General features: G+C 43.5%; 1 protein-coding gene across 5 annotated transcripts in view; it reads right to left on the bottom strand.

Moving 5' to 3' along the window:
• SETBP1 (SET binding protein 1) overlaps positions 1-19,366 on the bottom strand; it is a 360,544-nt gene that overhangs the window by 86,261 nt on the left and 254,917 nt on the right. For all 5 annotated transcript variants that reach the window (XM_070627579.1, XM_070627583.1, XM_070627582.1 and 2 more), the window contains exon 4: positions 15,806-19,265. In XM_070627579.1, the coding sequence (XP_070483680.1) occupies positions 15,806-19,265 (3,460 nt within the window). The remainder of the gene's footprint in view (positions 1-15,805; positions 19,266-19,366) is intronic.

Raw genomic sequence — 19,366 nt, 5'->3', positions numbered from 1 at the left:
CTGAGGCCATAGGGATCTGCCTGCTGCGACAACGCTGAAAGGGAGTGTTGTGTGGGCAGAATCAGGAGGCGAAGCATAAACAGAAAATGAGGAAGGGCAAGGTGGTGGTGGAGTTGCCCTCAGAGTAATCTCATTTTCCGAACAATCAGGAGGATGCTGTGAGGGGTGGGTAAAACTTCCTCTGGGCAGAGAGCTACTAAATTACAGCTTCCCAAAGCAGGTACTTGGTGGAGGAGGGACAAGAGGGATTTCACAAATAAAGTCAACATGAGGCCCCAGCCAGCTAAGTATGCCTGCTTTTTTTGGGGCCATCTCTCTAGCACGCAGCCAACAGAAATGACGCCAGAGGGCCCAACCTAAAGTCCCTACTTTATTTGAATAAAAAAGTCTCTAAATGCTGAGATTTATAACTTCACAGGAAAGGTTTGGAAGAGGGAGAGAAGCTTAAAAGAACATTCTGTGTAGCGCTACGATGCTGCCAACGGTTTGTGGGTTGGACAGGGCACTGCGTTCCTACAGATTATACATAACTGAAGGTTTCTTCTCCTTCTCTTTTAATAGCAAGGAAATACAAATCCTCCCCTCATGTCCGAGTCTCCATTCTGCAGAATTTTTGTACAATTTTCCCCATTCAGGAGTAACATTTAACTGAAGGGAAATCAGAAAAACTGTAGCTTTTTTTTTCTTCTTCTTGAAACCAAAGGAATTTAAAGATATCAAGTTTAGGTTTCTAATTTAATTTCTCAACTTTCTGTTTTTTAATGAGAGAAAGAATTTTACTGGATTTAAGGAGAAGGCACATGTTTTTGTGATTACTAGAGTTTTGGTGGTTGGTATTTTATGAAAATGCCACAGAGCTTTACTATGAGGAATAGTAAGCATTTGGAGTAACCCCCCCACCCCCCACCCCCGACTCCCACCAAAGAGAAATGTCAGCAAGAAATCCAAGTAAGGGAGTTATTTTCCTTTTCACATGGAATAAAACACAGATTCTGAACTGTGAAAAGAAAGTAAGAGTGAGAAATATTTTTATTCAATTCTTGTTCTAAGCCCCCGCCTCCTGGACTGCAAGCTATGCCTGGATTACAAACTGAGGTTTTGGTTGCTGGTTAGTCGCATTAGGTTAGTCTCAGCAGAGAGCACGTTATTATAACTCAATCACTCAGGCAGGAATGAGAGGAAAAACCACTGTTGCCTACTTAGGAAGAAAGGGTTTGTTCAGCCATTCAGACATAGCGCAGAATTGCATGGCGACCTGGAACTACTTAAATAATCAAGGTAAGTAATACCATGGCCACACGAATCAGCAGAAGGCACAGTGGTCGCCAGGCCATTTCTTTGATTCTGATAGTTCCCTCTCGCTGGTAGCACCCAACTGAAACTCATCACTTGAGAGAAAGCTCTGTGGGAAGGCGACACCTTACCTAGGCTAGCCTCCTCCCCCGTCCTCCGTGCTGACTAGCCAATCAAATCAAGCAGTTCATGCCCCCTATTCGTCTTTTTTTTTCCCCCCCAAAACTTATCACATTTTATTATTATTTATTTTATTTGCGTTTTTTTCTCTTCTGCATCAACTATTAGACTGTAACTCCATGAGTACAAGAGCCCTGTCTTTCTTGTTCACTCTTATATTCCCAGTTTTATATATGTATGTATAGAAAATGAAGGAATAAATGCAATATTTTTTCAAAGAATACTATATATATATTCATATTTTCCTCCAAGCTGTTCCTATCTATTCCCCATTTATCTAAATCCAACCAGTTCTTCAAGGCCAAGTGTGGTGCCACCTCCTTCATGAAGCCTTCCATGGCTACTCCAATCTAAAAGAGAACTGTCCCTCTTCTGAGTTGTTAACCAACCAGTTTAGCAATCTGTGGTTTGATAATTGACTTTTTTTTACTGCATTTTCAAAATTCTCCATGAAGTAGACCTTTGTCTACTTGATCACAGGGAAAAATCTACAAAGAATATAGGTGGTCAGTCACGAGAAAAATGATAGTATCTTCCCTTCTGAAGGGTGTTCCTTGAGAAAGAAAGAGTATGTACAAAAATCAGAAGGTATGGAAGCAGGTGGAACACGCTGTGCTCAGGAAATAGCAAGAAGTCCCAGGTGCTGGAAGGTGGAGAGAGTGGAGTGTCCAGCAGTCAGAGAGACTGGACCCTTTGCTGCTGGAAAGGCCACATGGAAAGCATGAGAAAAAATGCAGGCAGCCTCTAGGAGCAAAGGCCAGTCCTAGGCTCAGTCTTAAAAGTGCAAGGAACTGAATGAGTCAGCAACCTGAATTTGCTTGGAAGCGCATCCTTCTCCAGAAAGTCCACTAAGGATCGTAGCCCTGCTGATCCCTCGATTTCAGCCTAGTGAGATCCTAAACGGAGGACCCAGCTGAGCCCCCTGGACGTCTGATCCACAGAAACTGTGAAATAATAAATTTCTGTTGTTTCAAGTTGCCAACTTTCTGGTAAATTGCTACAGCAGCAGTAGAAAATGAATACAGTTTTCGTTATTTCTCTTATCGCTGCGTTTTTATGGCTGAGGTCAGTAGAAAAACTGGTCTACAAAACAGGTGCTAATGAATAGTGCTAACAAACTCTCCCTGTGACAGACCGAACGCCAGGGATCAAAACTGCCAGCCTTTCAAGACAACTTTCAACACCTACAGATGATGCCGACACGGTGAACTTTCAGTTGTCTTCGGGCGCAATGCGTATTTTTTGTTGCTTATCCACCATCACTGCATAATCCTGACACCTTATCTTTGTCATCAAATACAATTGCGGTCCAGCTCATGTCTGCCCCTCTGTGCAGGTATGTGTGTTCAGAGAGGGATATAACTCACCCCAATAAGAGTGTTATTGGGAAGGAAAGCCTGCTGCTTAAGGAAGGAGATTTCTATAACAATTGCTGCTTTTTACTTTTTGTGCTTGAATATATTATCCAAAACGCAAGTGAAAGGAAATGAACATTATTAATGACTACGTGGTAAGCAGGATGCTGGATGCTCTTGTGTATATTCTCCTTTTATTTGGCTCTCATAAAACCCTGCCAGGTAGGGATTAATAGCCTCATTTTTCAGATGAGGAAAAGGAGGATCAAAGAGGCTAAGTTGCCCAAGGTCACACTAATAGTAAGTGGGGGATTTAGCATGCAAATCTACATCTGAGAGCTTTTCTCTCCAGTTTTTTTTTTTTTTGCCTACTACGCTGCTTTAGAAGTTGCTGCATTTATTCTTAAGCTACTGCTTCTCAAAGCATGTGCCAGGAACCCATGGTGGTCTGAGAGGATCAACCTGATCAACCAATCCCTCAGGAAGACCTGTGCTCAGCACCATCTTAATGTCATACAAGCTCCGAAAAGAGGATGGCATAATCTGGATACCCTCACAACTCAAATTGAATTTGAGTGAGTCAAGATACCCTTAGCAAAATAAAGGTAAACAATGCAAGGCCATATATAAATAAGCACGGAAATGACAGTGAAGACATCAGAGTTGTATCAGAGAAAGCAGGAAATGCCAGAATGGCTGAGGAAATAAGTAGGGAATAGTTAAAAGCCAGATGGAAAAGAAGAGAATGTTCTATGTGAAGGAGGCAACGTGATGATTGGAGACTCAGATGAAGGGCTAATTATGGTATTTTCTGTAGGATAAAGGAGAGATTTAGCAGAACTCACAGCAAGGGAATAAGCTGAAAATGATCAGGAAACAAGGTGAGGCTGTGAGTGTAGATAATGGAGGGTCTTTTAAGCCTGATAAAGACTTCTGGGCTTGATGCAATAGGAATGGGTATTTCTACATCTGGCATCAGTTATTCATTTACCTACGGCTCGCTTCATAGATGTTCCATGAAAAAGACCTCCATTCTTCTCTTTCTGTTTCAGTAATTAATATCTTTATTTAGTTAGAGTCATAATGGGCAGGTGGATGTGATAAAGTTTTGCTCTGGGCTGATTATTTCCAAAAGGATCACCAAAATGAAAAATGAAGTAGAGAAGCATTGCCCTGGACCAAGAAGGTGCAACCTTGGGCTGGTGGGAGGTCAGTCCACACAAACGAAGTGTTTCTGGGGTCTGAGTACCTTCTGTTTGCAGGTGGAGCTGACATGCTGTGTCGGGGGACTCCCCTGAGGGAGTCATCACTCACGATCCTCATCAGTATCAAGAGAAGACACCCAGAAACAAGATTCTCCTTTCTAAGACAGTCCACTGGGACAGATTTTCCTCTATTACAATTAATATCAATTGGAACTAGAAAAATAATGGAGGAAAAGTCAACAAGAAAAGCTATTTCAGCTATTTTATTTGATATAATAAAATTTTATTTGCACTGTCCATGAAGACTTCAAAGCTCTCAGAAGATTTTGTCTTCTCTTTTGCATGATGCCCTGTGCAAATGCCAAACTCAGAGCATATGTAGATGAAGACTTCCTGGTTGAGGAGAAATGGCAGAAAAAACAAACAGGACAGCTGTTTTTTGAAGTGGGAGCCATTGGCTTGACAACCTCACCTTAGAAATAGCCATAGGTATTCTGGGAAGGAAAATAAGCAAATACAAGGAAGTCCTTTGTGTCATAAACCTATAATTAATAGCTGGCTCCTTCCCTTTAAATGCTCTCGGTGTGAGTGACAGCAACACTGCGTAGCCATAACTTGACTTGTTCTGTGTGTGTGTGTTTGTGTATGTGCAAAGTGGGGTGGTATGTGCAACAGACACTGGCTGGTTGGATTTTCCATTGTGGGGTGGAGTTGTGAATCTCAATCTTTGGAAAACTTCTTGCATCCCCCCTTGTCAGATTCTGATCTGAGAAGAAAGACTCAATACTCAGTGACTCTTGGGAAAAATTTTTGGCAACTATCTTCAGCCATGACTAATTTGTCCCCTTCCCAGTTGCTGTCCTGGCACTTGAATTCTTATGGAGATCCGAAATAGGACAGTCTGGAAATCTGGATGGTTTTCATGCCCAGTTGCTGCTGCATTTATTTTAGAAATATATTCCCCTGTTTGGGCAACGATACAGAATGCAGCAAAAAAGGTTATGGTGGTCAGTTCTGGGAAGGCACTTGAGAGAAAATTGAAAAGACCCAGCAACCAAAATGGCGGTGAGGAGAGAAGAGAAAGAGGAGGGATAATGGGGAAGGGGATCAAGGGTCTGCTTTCTTTAGCTTCTCCCGGTGGGGGGCAGGGGGACAGAAAGGAAGGGAAGCAAGGCAAGCAGTTAGCATCAGCTGGGGATCTGTGCATTTATGTTATTATAATGGTTATTGAGTGAGATTGTAGGTGATTTTATTTTTCCTTGTACTTGTTTTTCTAAATTTTCCAAATTTTCTTCACTACCAAGTATTTCTTTTAGATGATAAAAGAAACAATAAATATTTTTCCAAACAATCCTTTGCTTTATGCTGTGGGTGAGGAATCCATTTTTATTGCTGTTGATGGGGCCTCAAAGAGAAAAATAGTATCTAACATGAAAGGGGTTTATTATTTACTAGGACACATACTGACATGGACTTTCAGGCCTATGACACTCCTACTGAAGGATGATGAGGTGCCCTCACATATTTATAGCTCTAACATTGCCAGAACTATGTCTTATACATATTAGGCACTTGATACTTTTTCAATTATGTGATTACAATAAATAAATTAAGCAAAAAGATAACTGATAGAACAAAGAAGTATGTTCTAGAAGAGAAATCTCTTTGGCGTACTGGTCTTACTTCGAATATAAGACATGACAAGCTGGTGCAGAACCACAGTTCTTTCACTCAATCTCAGTGTCTGCTGGACATTCGAAAGGGGATGAAGTCGCCTAACACTTCGCTAAACATTTTAGATGTGACCCTAAACCCATGGTTTCGTTAATGACTTGCTCTAGTCTGTTTTTATTTTTAGCCTATACCATTCTCAAGATGTGAATTTTTGTATATTTACTAGTAGATTTGTAAAGTCCTTCAAATAGTGTAAAACTTTTCTTTAAAAAATAATACAGTTTTGTGGCCAGCTCAGTGGCATGGTAGTTAAGTTTGTGTGCTCTGCTTCGGTGGACCAGGGTTTGTGGGTTTGGATCCCAGCATGGACCTATACGCTGTTCATTAAGCCATGCTGTGGTGGCATCCCACATACAAAATAGAGGAAGACTGGCACAGATGTTAGCTCAGGGACAATCTTCCTCAAGCAGAAAGAGGAAGATTGGCAACAGGTGTTAGCTCAAGGCCAATCTTCCTCACCAAAAAAAACCCAAACAACCAAAAAACAAAGTTTTAACTGTTAGTTTCAGTTTTTTATGATTTAATAAATAAGACCAATCTTGTTCTCCCTTTGCACCACCTTTGCGATTTTCAGGATATCCATGCTCCATCCAGGGTCTCTGTTTTCCAGATGAGATGAAGGCTCTGCACATAGAATCGGCCTCATACCCTGGGCTTGGCTGACTCTGGTTCCAAAGAGCTCCCTTTATATAAAAAAACTAAGTTTAGCAAAGACCAAATTGCCTATTATTTAGTGCCTTATTCTGGGCTCCACTATTTAACCCACTGGCAAGGGTTCTTTATGGATAACTCAGAAGCTGAGTATACTATTGATCCTGTCAAAGACTTAGGAAATACAGTGGGAAGAAAGGAGGTGATGAGAAAATTCAGGAAACTCGGGATCCAGGACTTTCTCTGTGCACAACTGGTTCAGTGACTTTGGACAAAGACTTTAACCCTCTGGGTTTGATTTCCTTGCCTATCAATTGGGAGAGCAACACCTATCTGCAAACCTCAGTGGATTCTGAAGATCAAATAAAAGCCAGGAAATGTGCTTTGAAAAGCATAATGCCCTGTTCAGATGTAAAGGGTGACAGGGATGTGGCCTCAGAGAAAGCTTTTTATCTCTGTATGTCATCAGATCCTCCATCAACATGGGGAGCCCCATCTCCTTACTGACTCCTGTCTACATTCCCAATCTCCCCGGCCCCGTCACTGAAGAATGAGAAAACCACAGCAGAGACAGCCTTGGGACTTGCTCACTCTACTCTTTGATCTTCTTTCTTAATGCCCCCTTGTTATCCAACTTGTTCTGAAGCCTTACGTATTTGGCAAACACCAATGTCAACCTGCTTTTACAACATGCAACTTATTACTCTGAAAGTTATTTTATGGGTCCCTTTTTCCTGTAGAATGGGTTTTGATTTCGAGTCATTAAATGTGTGGACTCTCATTATTCTCTCTGATTCCTTCATATATGTGTATATATCCATCTCTTGTCTCCTGATAGCTTTACAATGTCTTTGAGGACAGGCACGTTTCCTGGTACTTCATTTCACCCAGACCTCACTCCAAGCTCAATATCCTTCATGCCAGGCACCCTTTAACATCAGTGTGTCCTCCTTTCCCCCGGGTTGCGGTTCTACATCCTCTACATGGCAACTATGCCTCTTGAAAATCCATCCCCACTCAACTGATATCTTCAATCTAGCCAGGTGCCTTCCTGTACTCTCCACATTTGCCCACCCGCAGATCTTCGCCCATCTGCTGTCACACTCATTCACTATGCATCCATTCTCCAAGCTTCAACTCTAGGATTTTGTTTTTCACTGAACATTGTAATCCTTCCTAATCTTGGATCCCTACAGCTTCTATTGTTGTCCACTGAGTGAGCATGAATTAAACTTGGTCTGCATTCATTCTCTGGTTGTTTTATGTATGCTGACTTAGTCTTTTTTCAGTCTAGTATAAGGAACTTGAACTCAGGAGCCCTTTCTTGCCTTTTCTTTGCTTCTGCTCTGTGTTTTCCTGGCACTGTGTTATATGTTAAGTAACTAAAAGGCTCCCAGTAATTCCTGAGAATGTAAGCTCTTTATGAACCAGCATATATATTTTATATGACAAAATAATGAAGAAGTTTGCCGGAAGAGCAACAATTGGTCTTTAGTCTATATAACTTTGCACCTAATAAATGTTCAATGAACGACTCACTTACTAGAACTTGTGATAACCAGAACTTTGTACAGTCTTCCATATATTCACAGTAGCACAGCCAACACCCACGGTACCATAAAGAGAAGTTTTCAAATAGACATTACCACAGTCAAAACATAAGTGCCTGTATGTCTGTAGGGCAGGAAAGGGAAGCTGGCTTAGAATCTCTTACCTCTTTTCAAATACTATAATCTTTACCTTTTCTACACAAGACCTTTACTGGGAGGCAGAAAGACATAGTATAAAGGGTCTTGGCATTATTCTTATGCTCCCAGCACTGGGGGATGTTAGACTTAAGACCTTCTAAGAATGGATGTGTCACTTCCCACCAAGGGCTGACTTCAGAAACAAAGTCTCCTTAGAAACTGGAGCACTGCTAGAACCACAACAAAGTTTCACTTTCTGCACCTGCAGCCCCCATTTCCTCATCACTCACTTATTCATTAACTCTTTGTCATCTGGATTTGGCACACAGCCCACCACACCTTAACCATATGAGAAACTAAATGCATAATTTTTATCTTTTCCTTTGTCTTCAGAGCCACCAATTTGTCCATACATATTCTCATCTTCCATGGACTCTCTGCAGCTTCTAGCCCTACTGGCCATCCCATTCTTCTTAAATTCATTCTTCCTTGACCCCGTGGTTTTCCTCCATTATTTCTCCCATTCCTTCTCTGCCTCTTCCCTGATCCATTCTTATTCTGCCTCCCTCTTTAAGGTGGGTACAGGGTCCTCCTTTCCACCCTCTTTACCTCATTCCCTATAATTCTCTCCTTTGGTAAATCTCTAGCTCTAGCTCCACACACTGTTGCCAATTGCTGCCTAACAACTCATCTCCTTGCACACCAATCAGATTCTCTCTCTGATTTTTATAATTCTGTTCATGTGCCACCACTCTTCCAGTTGCTTGGGGTCAACATATTGGAATCATCTCTGACTCTAGCTAGAGAGGGAAAGAGGCGAATCAAGAATGATTCCTTAGGATTATTTTTCACTTGAGCACCTGAGTAGATAATGATAATGCGTTTATGAAGCATATAATCTAGGGGGTGGGGTGGGAGATGAAGGGCAGAGTGGTGGGTACAATTCAAACAAGAAATGGATAATTATAACACCGTATGAAGAATGCAAAGATGGGGTAAGTTAGCTGAACCCAGACTAGGGGGAGGGAGTGGTCAGGGAAAAAAAAAGTATAATTTGGTGATTTCATGACTTTTTCCTATTTAAAAAATGGTTCCCATTGCCTAGGTAAGTAAGCACACGCGCCAGAGTTTGGGGAAAAAAAAACCCTTCTAACTCATGAGCACAACACTCTTTTCCAACCTTATCTGTCATGATCCCATAACTGCAGATCCTAGCCTCAATAAAACTAGACTAAGCACCATTTCACAACACTTCTTGAATATTTCCACTTAAATACTATTGTTTACATGGCTTCTATGTCGTGTTTGCCCCCTCCTCCTATCACCACCCCACCATCTCCAATCTCCAAAAGTTTCTTCCATTCTTCATGACCCATCTTGTATGGTAACTACTATAAAGAAGCACTTCCTGGTCCCACTTCTCCACCCCAACTGACAACATGTAGGTTGCTTGCCCTCACTTGGACAGATCAGAAATTCCTCTATGACTTTCTGATGGCCCCTATAGTCTGCCTTACAATATGAGTTGCATCTGTTTTCCTCCCCTAGATTATACAGGAGAGCCTCTTGGACTGTAATCTCTTTGAGGGCAAAAGCATTGAGTTACTCATCTTGAATTCCTCCCCCAGAACTGCACCAAGCCATACATATACTAGGCACTAAATAAATAATTTTTATATTTTCTCTTGTCTGTATCACTTCCCCTTGAATTCAGCCAATTTTAGGCTACAGTCCTAATAAGTATTCAGTCCCATTACTTGCTAGTTTATAGAGTGGAGATGGTTTTCCAGAGGGTCCTCCCAAAGGCATCATCCTTATCTCTGCCTAGTGACAGGCCAGCCCTTGGAAGGCAGGCTTTTCTGATTTCTCTAGCCTAGAAAAGCTCCGTGTTGTATCAAGGCCAAGTCTGTCGAAACTGTAACTTCTCTGCACCCACACCTGAATCTGCATAATTCTCCAAAGCCACAGAGGTATAAATAAAAACTTCCAACTGGACAGGAGAACATTTGCCAACTGTGGGAAGATAAATGGCCTTGGGACTTCATGCTCCAAAGGCAGAATTGCTGGATTTCTGATTTCAATGTAGCAAAGAGATGCTGTGAGTCTAAGATTTTTTTTCATTGCCAGAAAGTTATGGGTCATAACATTTAATTTGATTAATTCCTGGTTTCCAAAAGGAAACCCTAGGAGGAACCTTGGGAGGCTCGATAAAATAAGTATGTGCAATTGTTAAGACAGGAAAGGAGAAAAAAATGACTTCCATCAGAATCCACAAAGATCGTTTCCAGTCCCAAATATGGGTCCCCAGAGATAGCCTGGAAACCAAATTATTGTCAAAGACATGCTTACCTTTTACAACAGCACACAGCAAAAGAAAACATACAGCTTATCATCTCTCCCACAACTCACCTTTCTTTTTATTTATTTATTTATTTTATTCTCTCCCTCCCTTGCCTTTTCCCTCTCCCAGATGTTAAGCTTCCAAGTCTGAGCAATTCTACCAATTAGATATGTATCATTGGATGAGTCACTTGACCTTCTTAAGCCTCAGTATGCTCATCAGCAAAATGAGGTGTTTATACCATATTATGAAGATTCTTTTATTTCTGAGTCTCAATATAAATGCAAGCTAGCTCTATCTGCCCCCATACAATTGGTCACATTAGTGCTCTAGCTGATTTATTTCTAAGATGATGACTGTGCTTTCAGCCTGCACAATGACCAAGTTGATTTGTTGGTGAGAGTGCAGTTATGAGGAGTTCCACCTTTTGGAAAGGTAAGATCAAATGGCCAAGAGAAGTGGCTGGAGCCAAAGATGAATGAGGTGAGTCACGTAAATTAATACATGGACCAGAAGGATCTGTCTTGAAACTTCATTGAACGGCTACCTAATTGGCCAACTTGGCCAATAACGTGGGCATTTTCTTCCTAACTGCCCAATCTAGGTGTGTGTGTGTGTTCAGATTCAAATTCCATTGCATAAATTTGAGACTTTTAGAATCTTAGATGATCAGGTCTGGTCAGAACCTTTATTGTCATAGTCTCACTTGAGAAAAATGAGAGTCAAAAAGATGAAGAGGTCTTTCAGCTGGGGTAGGAGACAAGATTGGAGCAGGTACTCAAAATCACACTAAACCACACCGCAGCCATTAGCTAATTAATCTTTCATTTCCTCCTACGGGATGACCCAGAATTCAACTTGGATTGAGGTTAAACAGACTACACTTCATCAGCTTTCCATTTTTTACTCGTTCTTTTTCCCTGGTCTTAACTTTCTCCTCCCATGAGTCCTCCTCTTCCTTCTATTCCATTTTTAGAAAACTTTCTTCACACATGTTTCTTTTGTACAGTGTTCATGATATTTCATCCATGTGGTTAATTCTCTCATCTGGATGACTGTTGGAGGAGATTTTTGTATTATTTTTGGCTTGGGCACCATTTCCTGCCTCTGAGTGACAACAGAGACTGCCTCCCCAAATGCCCCATAGTACCGATAAGAAGAGCTGGCAAAGGGCATGATGGAAGTCACAAGGAGAGGTGGAGACATCCAGGCTCAAGGGAATCCAACTACCTATATGGCAGGATTCTGATAACTGAGAGGTGAACTAACGATTAATTAATTCTCAGCATTCATTCATCATGAGGAAAGTACTTGATGTTTGGGGACTCAGGATGGCTACCTTGACTAATAATGGCAGTGGACTGAGAGGTAACACATGTAAATTTACTCTTCTCACTGTTTCTCCAACATCTGATGGGAGCCTGGACAGCAGTGGTCAAGATGTCTGAAGTTCCTGGCATAATTTGAGGTCAAAGTATGCAAAGATTGTTTCCAAGTGGTCTAAACAGGGGGAACATCACTCACTGTAGAGACTTCTCTCACTGCCTTACAAGAACTTGGCTTTGAGAGCACACAGCATCATCTGACTATGTATTGTCAACCTTGGACAGGTTTGCTCTTCTGGGAATCTGCTGCACGTCAGTGTGCACAAGATGGTGATGCCTGGCGGGAGAGAAGTGCAGATGAGGGCCAATAAGGCTTTTTCCAACGCTGAGAATCTGTGGATTGCACCTTCCTACTGTTTATCCATTATTTGGCCCCAGGCAAGCATTTTATAAATGGAGATTTAGCAGATGGTATGCATTTAGAAAACAGGTCAAAAGAGCCCCAGCCTTCTGAAATCAAAAAGCAAAATGAAAAAAAAACATAGAAAAAAGGTAAGGGGTCTGTATGACTTCTAAGCTTTAGGTGTGTTTTAAGGGAGCTAATGAGACAATGCATCCATCTGCTGGGGCAGGGAGATAGAGAATGTATGATTTTCCAAGCAGGAAGGAGGAAATGGAGTGTGCAACTGCTGCTACTGCTAAATGGGGTCTCTAATTTCTCTCTCCATAATGGTAATGACTTACATTTATATGGTGCCTTTCATCAGCTCTGATCTCAGGGAGCGCTCAAAGTCCTCTTTTGACTCAGCTCCTGAATCTGGTCCTCAATAGGCTAAAGGATGACATCTATATTTATGCCATATCTATTTTAGAGAAGATTAGCTCATGTGAAATAAGCCATTAAGATGCTATGGATGTGAATCCAGAATGGAGAAGGAAAGGTGGAGGGATACAAACTGTGAAAAGAAGTACAGATGCTTATTTCCAATCATGACCTTCAGTATCATCCAGCTGAAGAGACACTGTGACTCAGATAGTCTCTGAAAGATCTTAATGCCTCCAGTAACCTTAGCCTCATCCCATCTGCCTCCCAACATTAAGGTGAATGCTGCTTAGGGAGTCTTGACAAACTCTGACATTGGGTTCCAAGTGCTACTAAAGACATTTTTTCCATGATGCTTTAGGGGTTCAGAAAGAGAAGAGACATTTAGGGCACAGGCAAGGAGAGGTTAAGGCTTGGAAGGGAGGGGAATGATAGATAAGCTAGTCTGTTCCAGTAAGATATTCAGTAAGATGCATAGGACAACAGGCATAACTCATGCAGACAGAGAAGCCACCAACAATTATGGCTCATCAAAATGTTGAGGAAAAAATAAACTTGTGTAACACAGAGACAGGCACAAAGCTGTGGCCAAAATAGCTCAGAGAACTGGATTTCAGTATAGATAGACGTGGAAACCCTGTCCAATGTAGATTCTTCCAGGCTGAAATTGAGAAAAAGTTAGGCCATAATGAATCCTGCTTCATCGGTTGGGAATTGAATAAAGGGATGTTTTCTTGTCCTAATTACTTTCTTCTGAAATCATCATATAATCATTGTGCAGATGCCTTAGGGGAATGCATGTAATCAGAGGATGGATGGGATTCTAAGAGGAAGGGAGATGGTGGTATATAGGAGCACAGGGCTGAGGACTGGGACCTATATTCTAGACTTGGCTGTAACTAGTTCGGTGACGTGAAGTTAAGCTGCAATTCATGGGTAAAGCCCTGGGCTTAGAATCAAAAGTGATAGCTTTCTGAACCTGGGCTGGTCACTTGATCTCTGAACCTTAGTATGCTGATACGTAAAACAGAAATGAAAATAGCCCTCTTCTAAGATTGCAGGAAGGGTGTTATGAAGACATGTATGTGCAATGGCTTTAAGAACTAAAACACACTATGGAAAGAGGTCTAGCCCAACCCTTTGAGTTACAGATTGGCAGACAGTGCTCTAAAGAAGCAGAAAGTCATGACTATCGTCACACAGAGGGTCGTAACAAAGTCGAGCCCAGTTCTTAGGCTGAATTCAGCTTTCTTTCATGACATTGGCATGATGCCTACTTCTTCCCACCTCATGTGGCTGGCCGAAAAACAAACAAGAAGATGGAGAGGGAGAGGGAGGGGGAGAATTTTAAATAAAGTAATGACCACCACATGAACGCAAATACAAGGAAAATTGTATGGATAGAATATGAGCACCTTCAGGAACACACAGGGACTACAGATGAACCCCTGGCTGTGAAACTTCAACCAGCATCCAGCAATACAGTCCAATCACAAAAAATACCTGGTAAGATTGCTGCGAAACCTAATAAGCAATGATGGCTAGTTTTAGCTCCTGAGATCTTGCTGCTCAGGCATGTTAAGTTAGGATTCTTGGTTAAGTTCTTAATAACATACCACCCTTATTTTCTAGCTACACAATGCCAAGAAAATAAAAAGTAAGAATACCCTCTGTCCACGGCTAGTTTTGGTCCTATGGATCAATTCCATCATGCTGAAAGAGAAAGCAACAGTATTTCTCATGTGAAAGTTTAATCTGGCAACTTCTGTCCAGGTGGGCTTTGCACAAAAAACAAGCACCTTCAACAAAGCCTGATGATGAGAAATGGGGAGACCCAGATAAGCACGTCCACTTCAGGCAGACATGAAATGTGAGCCATTTATCACCCTCAGCAAATGTAGGAGACACGACCACTAATTGGTCTCTTCATCAACCAAGGAGAACGTCCACCACTACAGCAACTCACAAGTTAGTGGCAATTTGGGGCAATCTTTAAGTGGCTTCTAACTCATAATCATATTTCTTCCTGAAATCTGCCGACCTAGAAAATATCTCTATTCCTCATGAATAGACTGCCCTCACCTTCACTAATTATGGACTCCCCGTGAAGGGAGAGGACAAGTAAGGGATACACATTATAAACAGAGATACACAAACCTTATACAGGGAAGACTGGACCTTTAAAAACACTTTTGCCAGATGGTTGGAACAATTTGGGGGAAGGGAGAGCAGGAAAACTCCTTTTAGCTTCTGCAACTTCCAGGAAAGGAGTTTCTACTCTTTTCCTAGTGAATAACTGCTCTACCGGAGTCTCATCATCTATGTGATGTGTGGACAGGGATAAAAGAATACTTATGCAGAAGTGTGAGGATTCCGTGGCAAGGACGGTTTGTGTGGGTGGGCAGGTCAGTAAAAAGTTCTGCCAGTAACTGACAAGGAATGAGCTCTTTCTGGTAGCAACCAATACTTGAGTTGAGAGATGAGTGGGCAAATCCCATTCCCGGTGGACATGCCAAGAGATGCAGCAGTAAGGTCCCGTAGGGGCAGGAGGCACACAACACCTTTCAGCCAGGTTTCCTGTCCTCTGTGCAGGGAAATAATGAGTCAGGGCTTCATTCTGGGGGCCTGCTTATCAAATGCCCAAGGACAAAGAGAGGACAATATGGCCTGGGGCTGTGGCTCCCTCATCAGGTGGACTTCAGGATTCATTGGTCATCAGCTTCCAAGGTCTCCGCTGTAGACGTCTCATGTAGGATGTGTCACTTCTGGAGACAGCACATCAGGTAAACTAGATATTCATTCATGTCCATCTTTGACATTCTTGGGATCTTACTGGTATACCTAGTGAGTTCTAGAGGCTCTATCCAACTAGCATACTGCACCATCCCATCAAATGAGGACCTCAAATAGCATCTTTAATAATAAGCATAAATGTAGTGGGCATGGTTGCAGTCTAGGTAGCTATTGGGGCAGCCTCTGGGCCCACAGTTCTCAGGCAATGTCTCCAAGAGAGAGAAAAGATGGTACATATCAAGTAAATAATGCATAAATGTGCAGCAGACTCAAATGTGCAAGGAGATCCATAATCATTTGGTTCCTACCTCTGCAAATTAATGAACATAATGTGCCATACATGGAGGATTTCTGACCTGCAAAGCCCAGCAATTAAATGACAAGATAGCCCAAGTCTGAAGAAAAACTGTGCCTTACCTGGAGACATGGAGGAATCGTAAGAACTTCTCTCCTTGCGGTTCATCTTGAAGGCTTGGATGTCCTTTTCCCTGTATGTCCCAAAGCCTTCGTAGCTCCTCCTTTTACTCCCACTCACGTCACTGTCCCACTTGTCATTTGAAGCGTTCATTTCACTGAACACGTCCAGGCTCTCTGGTCTTGTGCTGCCACTGTCACTGCCACTGCCAGAGTATCTTTTCGTGCATGAGTCTGCAGGCTCACTGCTCAAGTCACCTTTGTCCTTGGCCTGCGTCCAATGCTGGGCGTCAGAAAGTGACAGTGTAGACAGGGTGTCCACCTCAAAGTTACTCTTGGAAGCTTTGTGGGCGGCTTCACTGTGCTGGTGCTTCTGCTTCTCCTTATGCTTGTTTTTCTCACTCACCAACGGGAGCTCCTTGTCTACACTGCTCAGCCGTTCACTCAGGATGTGGCTGGAGAAGCCTGTGGCTTTGCCTGCAAAGAGACCGCTCAGGTTGTCGTGGGTCCCCAGGATCCGGTCTTCCTTGTGCTTATGCTTGTGTTTGTGTTTCCTCTTGTGGAGCCGACCGCTGGACAGACTGGCACTGCCCACCTTGGGAGGATTCAGGGATGGCTGCATGTCACTGAGGCTCATGCCTACAGGGCCCTGCAGGTGGACTCCATGCTTTGCTTTATGCTTAGCTGTACCAGACATCTTCACGTGGGAGCTTGTGTGGAACTGAGGTGGTGGCACTGTTGGCCTCATGAATGGGGAAGCTGCTCCGAGTGTGTGCGATAGGTACAAAGGAGCTGGGTACTGACTGTAATAACCAAGGTTCATCATAGGCATTGATGTGTAAGGCATTCCATAGGGTGCATAGTAACTTCCACTGGGAATAGGGTAGCTGAACCCTTGTAAAAAAGGCACCTTTGTCATGGTGTCATTGGTTTTTGCAGGCCTACCACGCTTCTTCTTCGACTTCAAGTCTGAAGTCCTACGAAGATAGAGCAACGGGTCATACTGGATATATGGCACCGGGTAATAGTGATCAAAATTAATCCGAAAAATGCTGGGATACGGATTCTCATGGTAAAAGGTGTAACTCCGGTGGGAGATCCTGAACACCTGGAACTTGGTGATGAGCTCTTCCAGGTCTGCCAGAAACTGGAGATCATCACGGTTTTGCAGGCTTTTCCGTTTCCTCTTGTGCTTTGGCTTCTTGAGGCTTTCATGGGCCAGAAAGTTGTCCACGATAAGATGCTTCTGCCGGTGGCCATGACGGTTCTTTGTGCTGGTGTCGGACGGAATGGCCTCTGGGTTGTCCAGGGAGCAGAAATCAAAAGAGTACCTCCGTCGGGATTCTGAACTCTTCTCCGCTTGGTCAGATGTGCTGTTGTTGTCTGTCCCAATGCCACTGTCGCTCGGGATCGTCTCCTCACTGTGCGACTCGCTCACAGGGGACAGTGTTATTTCCTTGAGTGACCCAATCTCGCAAAGGTGTGAAGGTGAGTTGGCCATCAGCCTGGGTGGAGACAGCTTCCAGGTTCCACTATGTATTCCCTTTTGGGTTTTGGTTGGAAGAGCACTGATGGGCTGGAGATTTGGCATAGTTTTTAACTCTGAAAAATTGGTTTCAGTGCTGGCGGGGCTCAGGTTGCCATTTGACCCACCTAACTGTGTTGAAAGTGGGTGCATAGCTGCTGGTGAAGATGCCACAAGTGACTGAAAGTTGGAAGGCACGGCTGGAACATCCGGCTGGCTAGAAACAGGCCTTGGGTGCTTGATGGCTGTTTTGGGTTCTTCGGATGGGGGTGGCAGCTCTGCTCTTGGCTTCCTGCCCCTCTTCTTGCCAATGTAGATGGTTCCCCTCTTGCTGACGTTAATCTGCTTGCCCAATTTGCTCTCAATTGCTGCTGCCCCAGGGCTGGTCTCTGGGGGAGCTTTAGCCTTCAGAGCAATGTTGCTGGAGCAGGACAAGATCTGGTTCAAGATATTTTTCCTCTTGAGTGTTTTCATCTTATTGATAGTTTTGATGGTCTTCTTATCCAACACCCCAAGCTTTCCAACTTTTTTGTGAAATTTCATCTCGCTTATGGGTTTGTCCTCTCCTGGCACTAGCTGGGCCAACTTAGCTAAACTGCGTCGTCTCTTTCTTTTCTTGGTGCCAGGAAACTCCCGGCTGATGGGACTGACTGGACTGGTGGAAGTCCCCTCATGAATCGTCTCAACCGTGAGCAAAGGCTGCTTCTTTGGTCGTCCCCGCTTCTTTTTGACTGGTGTGATCACAGTAAGACTGTCTGTGTTGGTGTACAGAGGGCTGGATGGGGTGATGGGATAAGCAGACGGTGGCTCCACCATCAGTTTATCGGAGGTGGCCAGGACTGCCTCTCGAAGCATACTAGTGGGTTTTGGTTTGCTGCACGTCCACCTCCGTTTTGCAGCGAATTTTGGATGTTGGAATTCTGGCAGCTTTCTTGATGGAGAGTGATCTGCGCATGTTGGAGGCGTCATGACCATGGGTGGCTTCCGCTGTTTAGACACACCTCCTGGGACAACTTTCTCAGCATTTCCACCAGTTTCAAGGCCAACTGAAGGGGACTCATTCTCTATCATTTTACCCAACTTTGGGACCCGGGGATCTTTCTTATTTCCCTCAGGGTTGGAAAGTATCCTATTAACTACTTCACTGCTCATAGTGATTCCAGAAGCCAGGGCTTTCTCTGGCATAATCTTTTCCACCACTGCTTTGATGGACTGTCTCTTTTTCCTCTTATGGTTAGTTGGATCTAGACAGGGTGCCTTGATAGGGATAGTAATCCGGACATGACTTGAGTCATTTTCAGGATTACTGACAGAACTCACATTCTGCCTGGCTGGTGATGCCTCTTGGGCATTATCTGCAGAGTAGCCTTCCCTTTTCCCTTCTGTATTGTCAAATGCTTTCTGGGCATTCTTGACCCAGTCCAGGTCTGGGTTTGGTATGGTTTGACTCATCACATCTTTTTTATTGGACTTTTTCTTGCTGCCTATAGTAGGTGGTTCTGGGGGCTCCTTCGCACCTCCTCCATCTTGATCTACCAAAGGCTGAAGCCCAATGCACTCAGCAGAGCTGCTGGGTGGGGCTGGTGAGCTGTGGTTGCTTGGGGATGGAACCACACCTCCCAAGAGCAGATCTTTGCTGCTGTTGGACAACTGACTCCATGTGCTCCCTGCACTGCCCTTCTTACCCTGGGCCTTTGCAAAGGAAGCCACGGGCTCAAGAGCTGGGATCTTGCTGGTGCTTGCAGTTTCTCTGCCAGACTCTGGACTGATGAAGCAATTCTGAGTGGCAGGTCCACTGTCAGAGTTGGTGGACCAGTCCATGTGGTTCTGGCTGCTGCTTTTTTGCTGGTGCTTTGGTTTTAAGGTGTCACCGGTGAAGTCCTGCGGGAGGCCTGGGTCATAATGGAGAGCTGAGTGTTTCTGCGGCCGCTCGTAAGCCTAAGGGTGGGTGGAGTGGAGAAGGGGAGAGAGAGAGAGAGAGACAAAGATGAGCATGTTGAAGCTATTTAAAACTTAATGTCAAAAGGCTTAATTATTTG

Source organism: Equus przewalskii, chromosome 7 (genome assembly GCF_037783145.1).
Source record: "Equus przewalskii isolate Varuska chromosome 7, EquPr2, whole genome shotgun sequence".
Lineage (NCBI taxonomy): Eukaryota > Metazoa > Chordata > Mammalia > Perissodactyla > Equidae > Equus > Equus przewalskii.
Note: the sequence above shows the minus strand (reverse complement) of the source record. Positions and strands in the feature narration are given on the sequence as shown.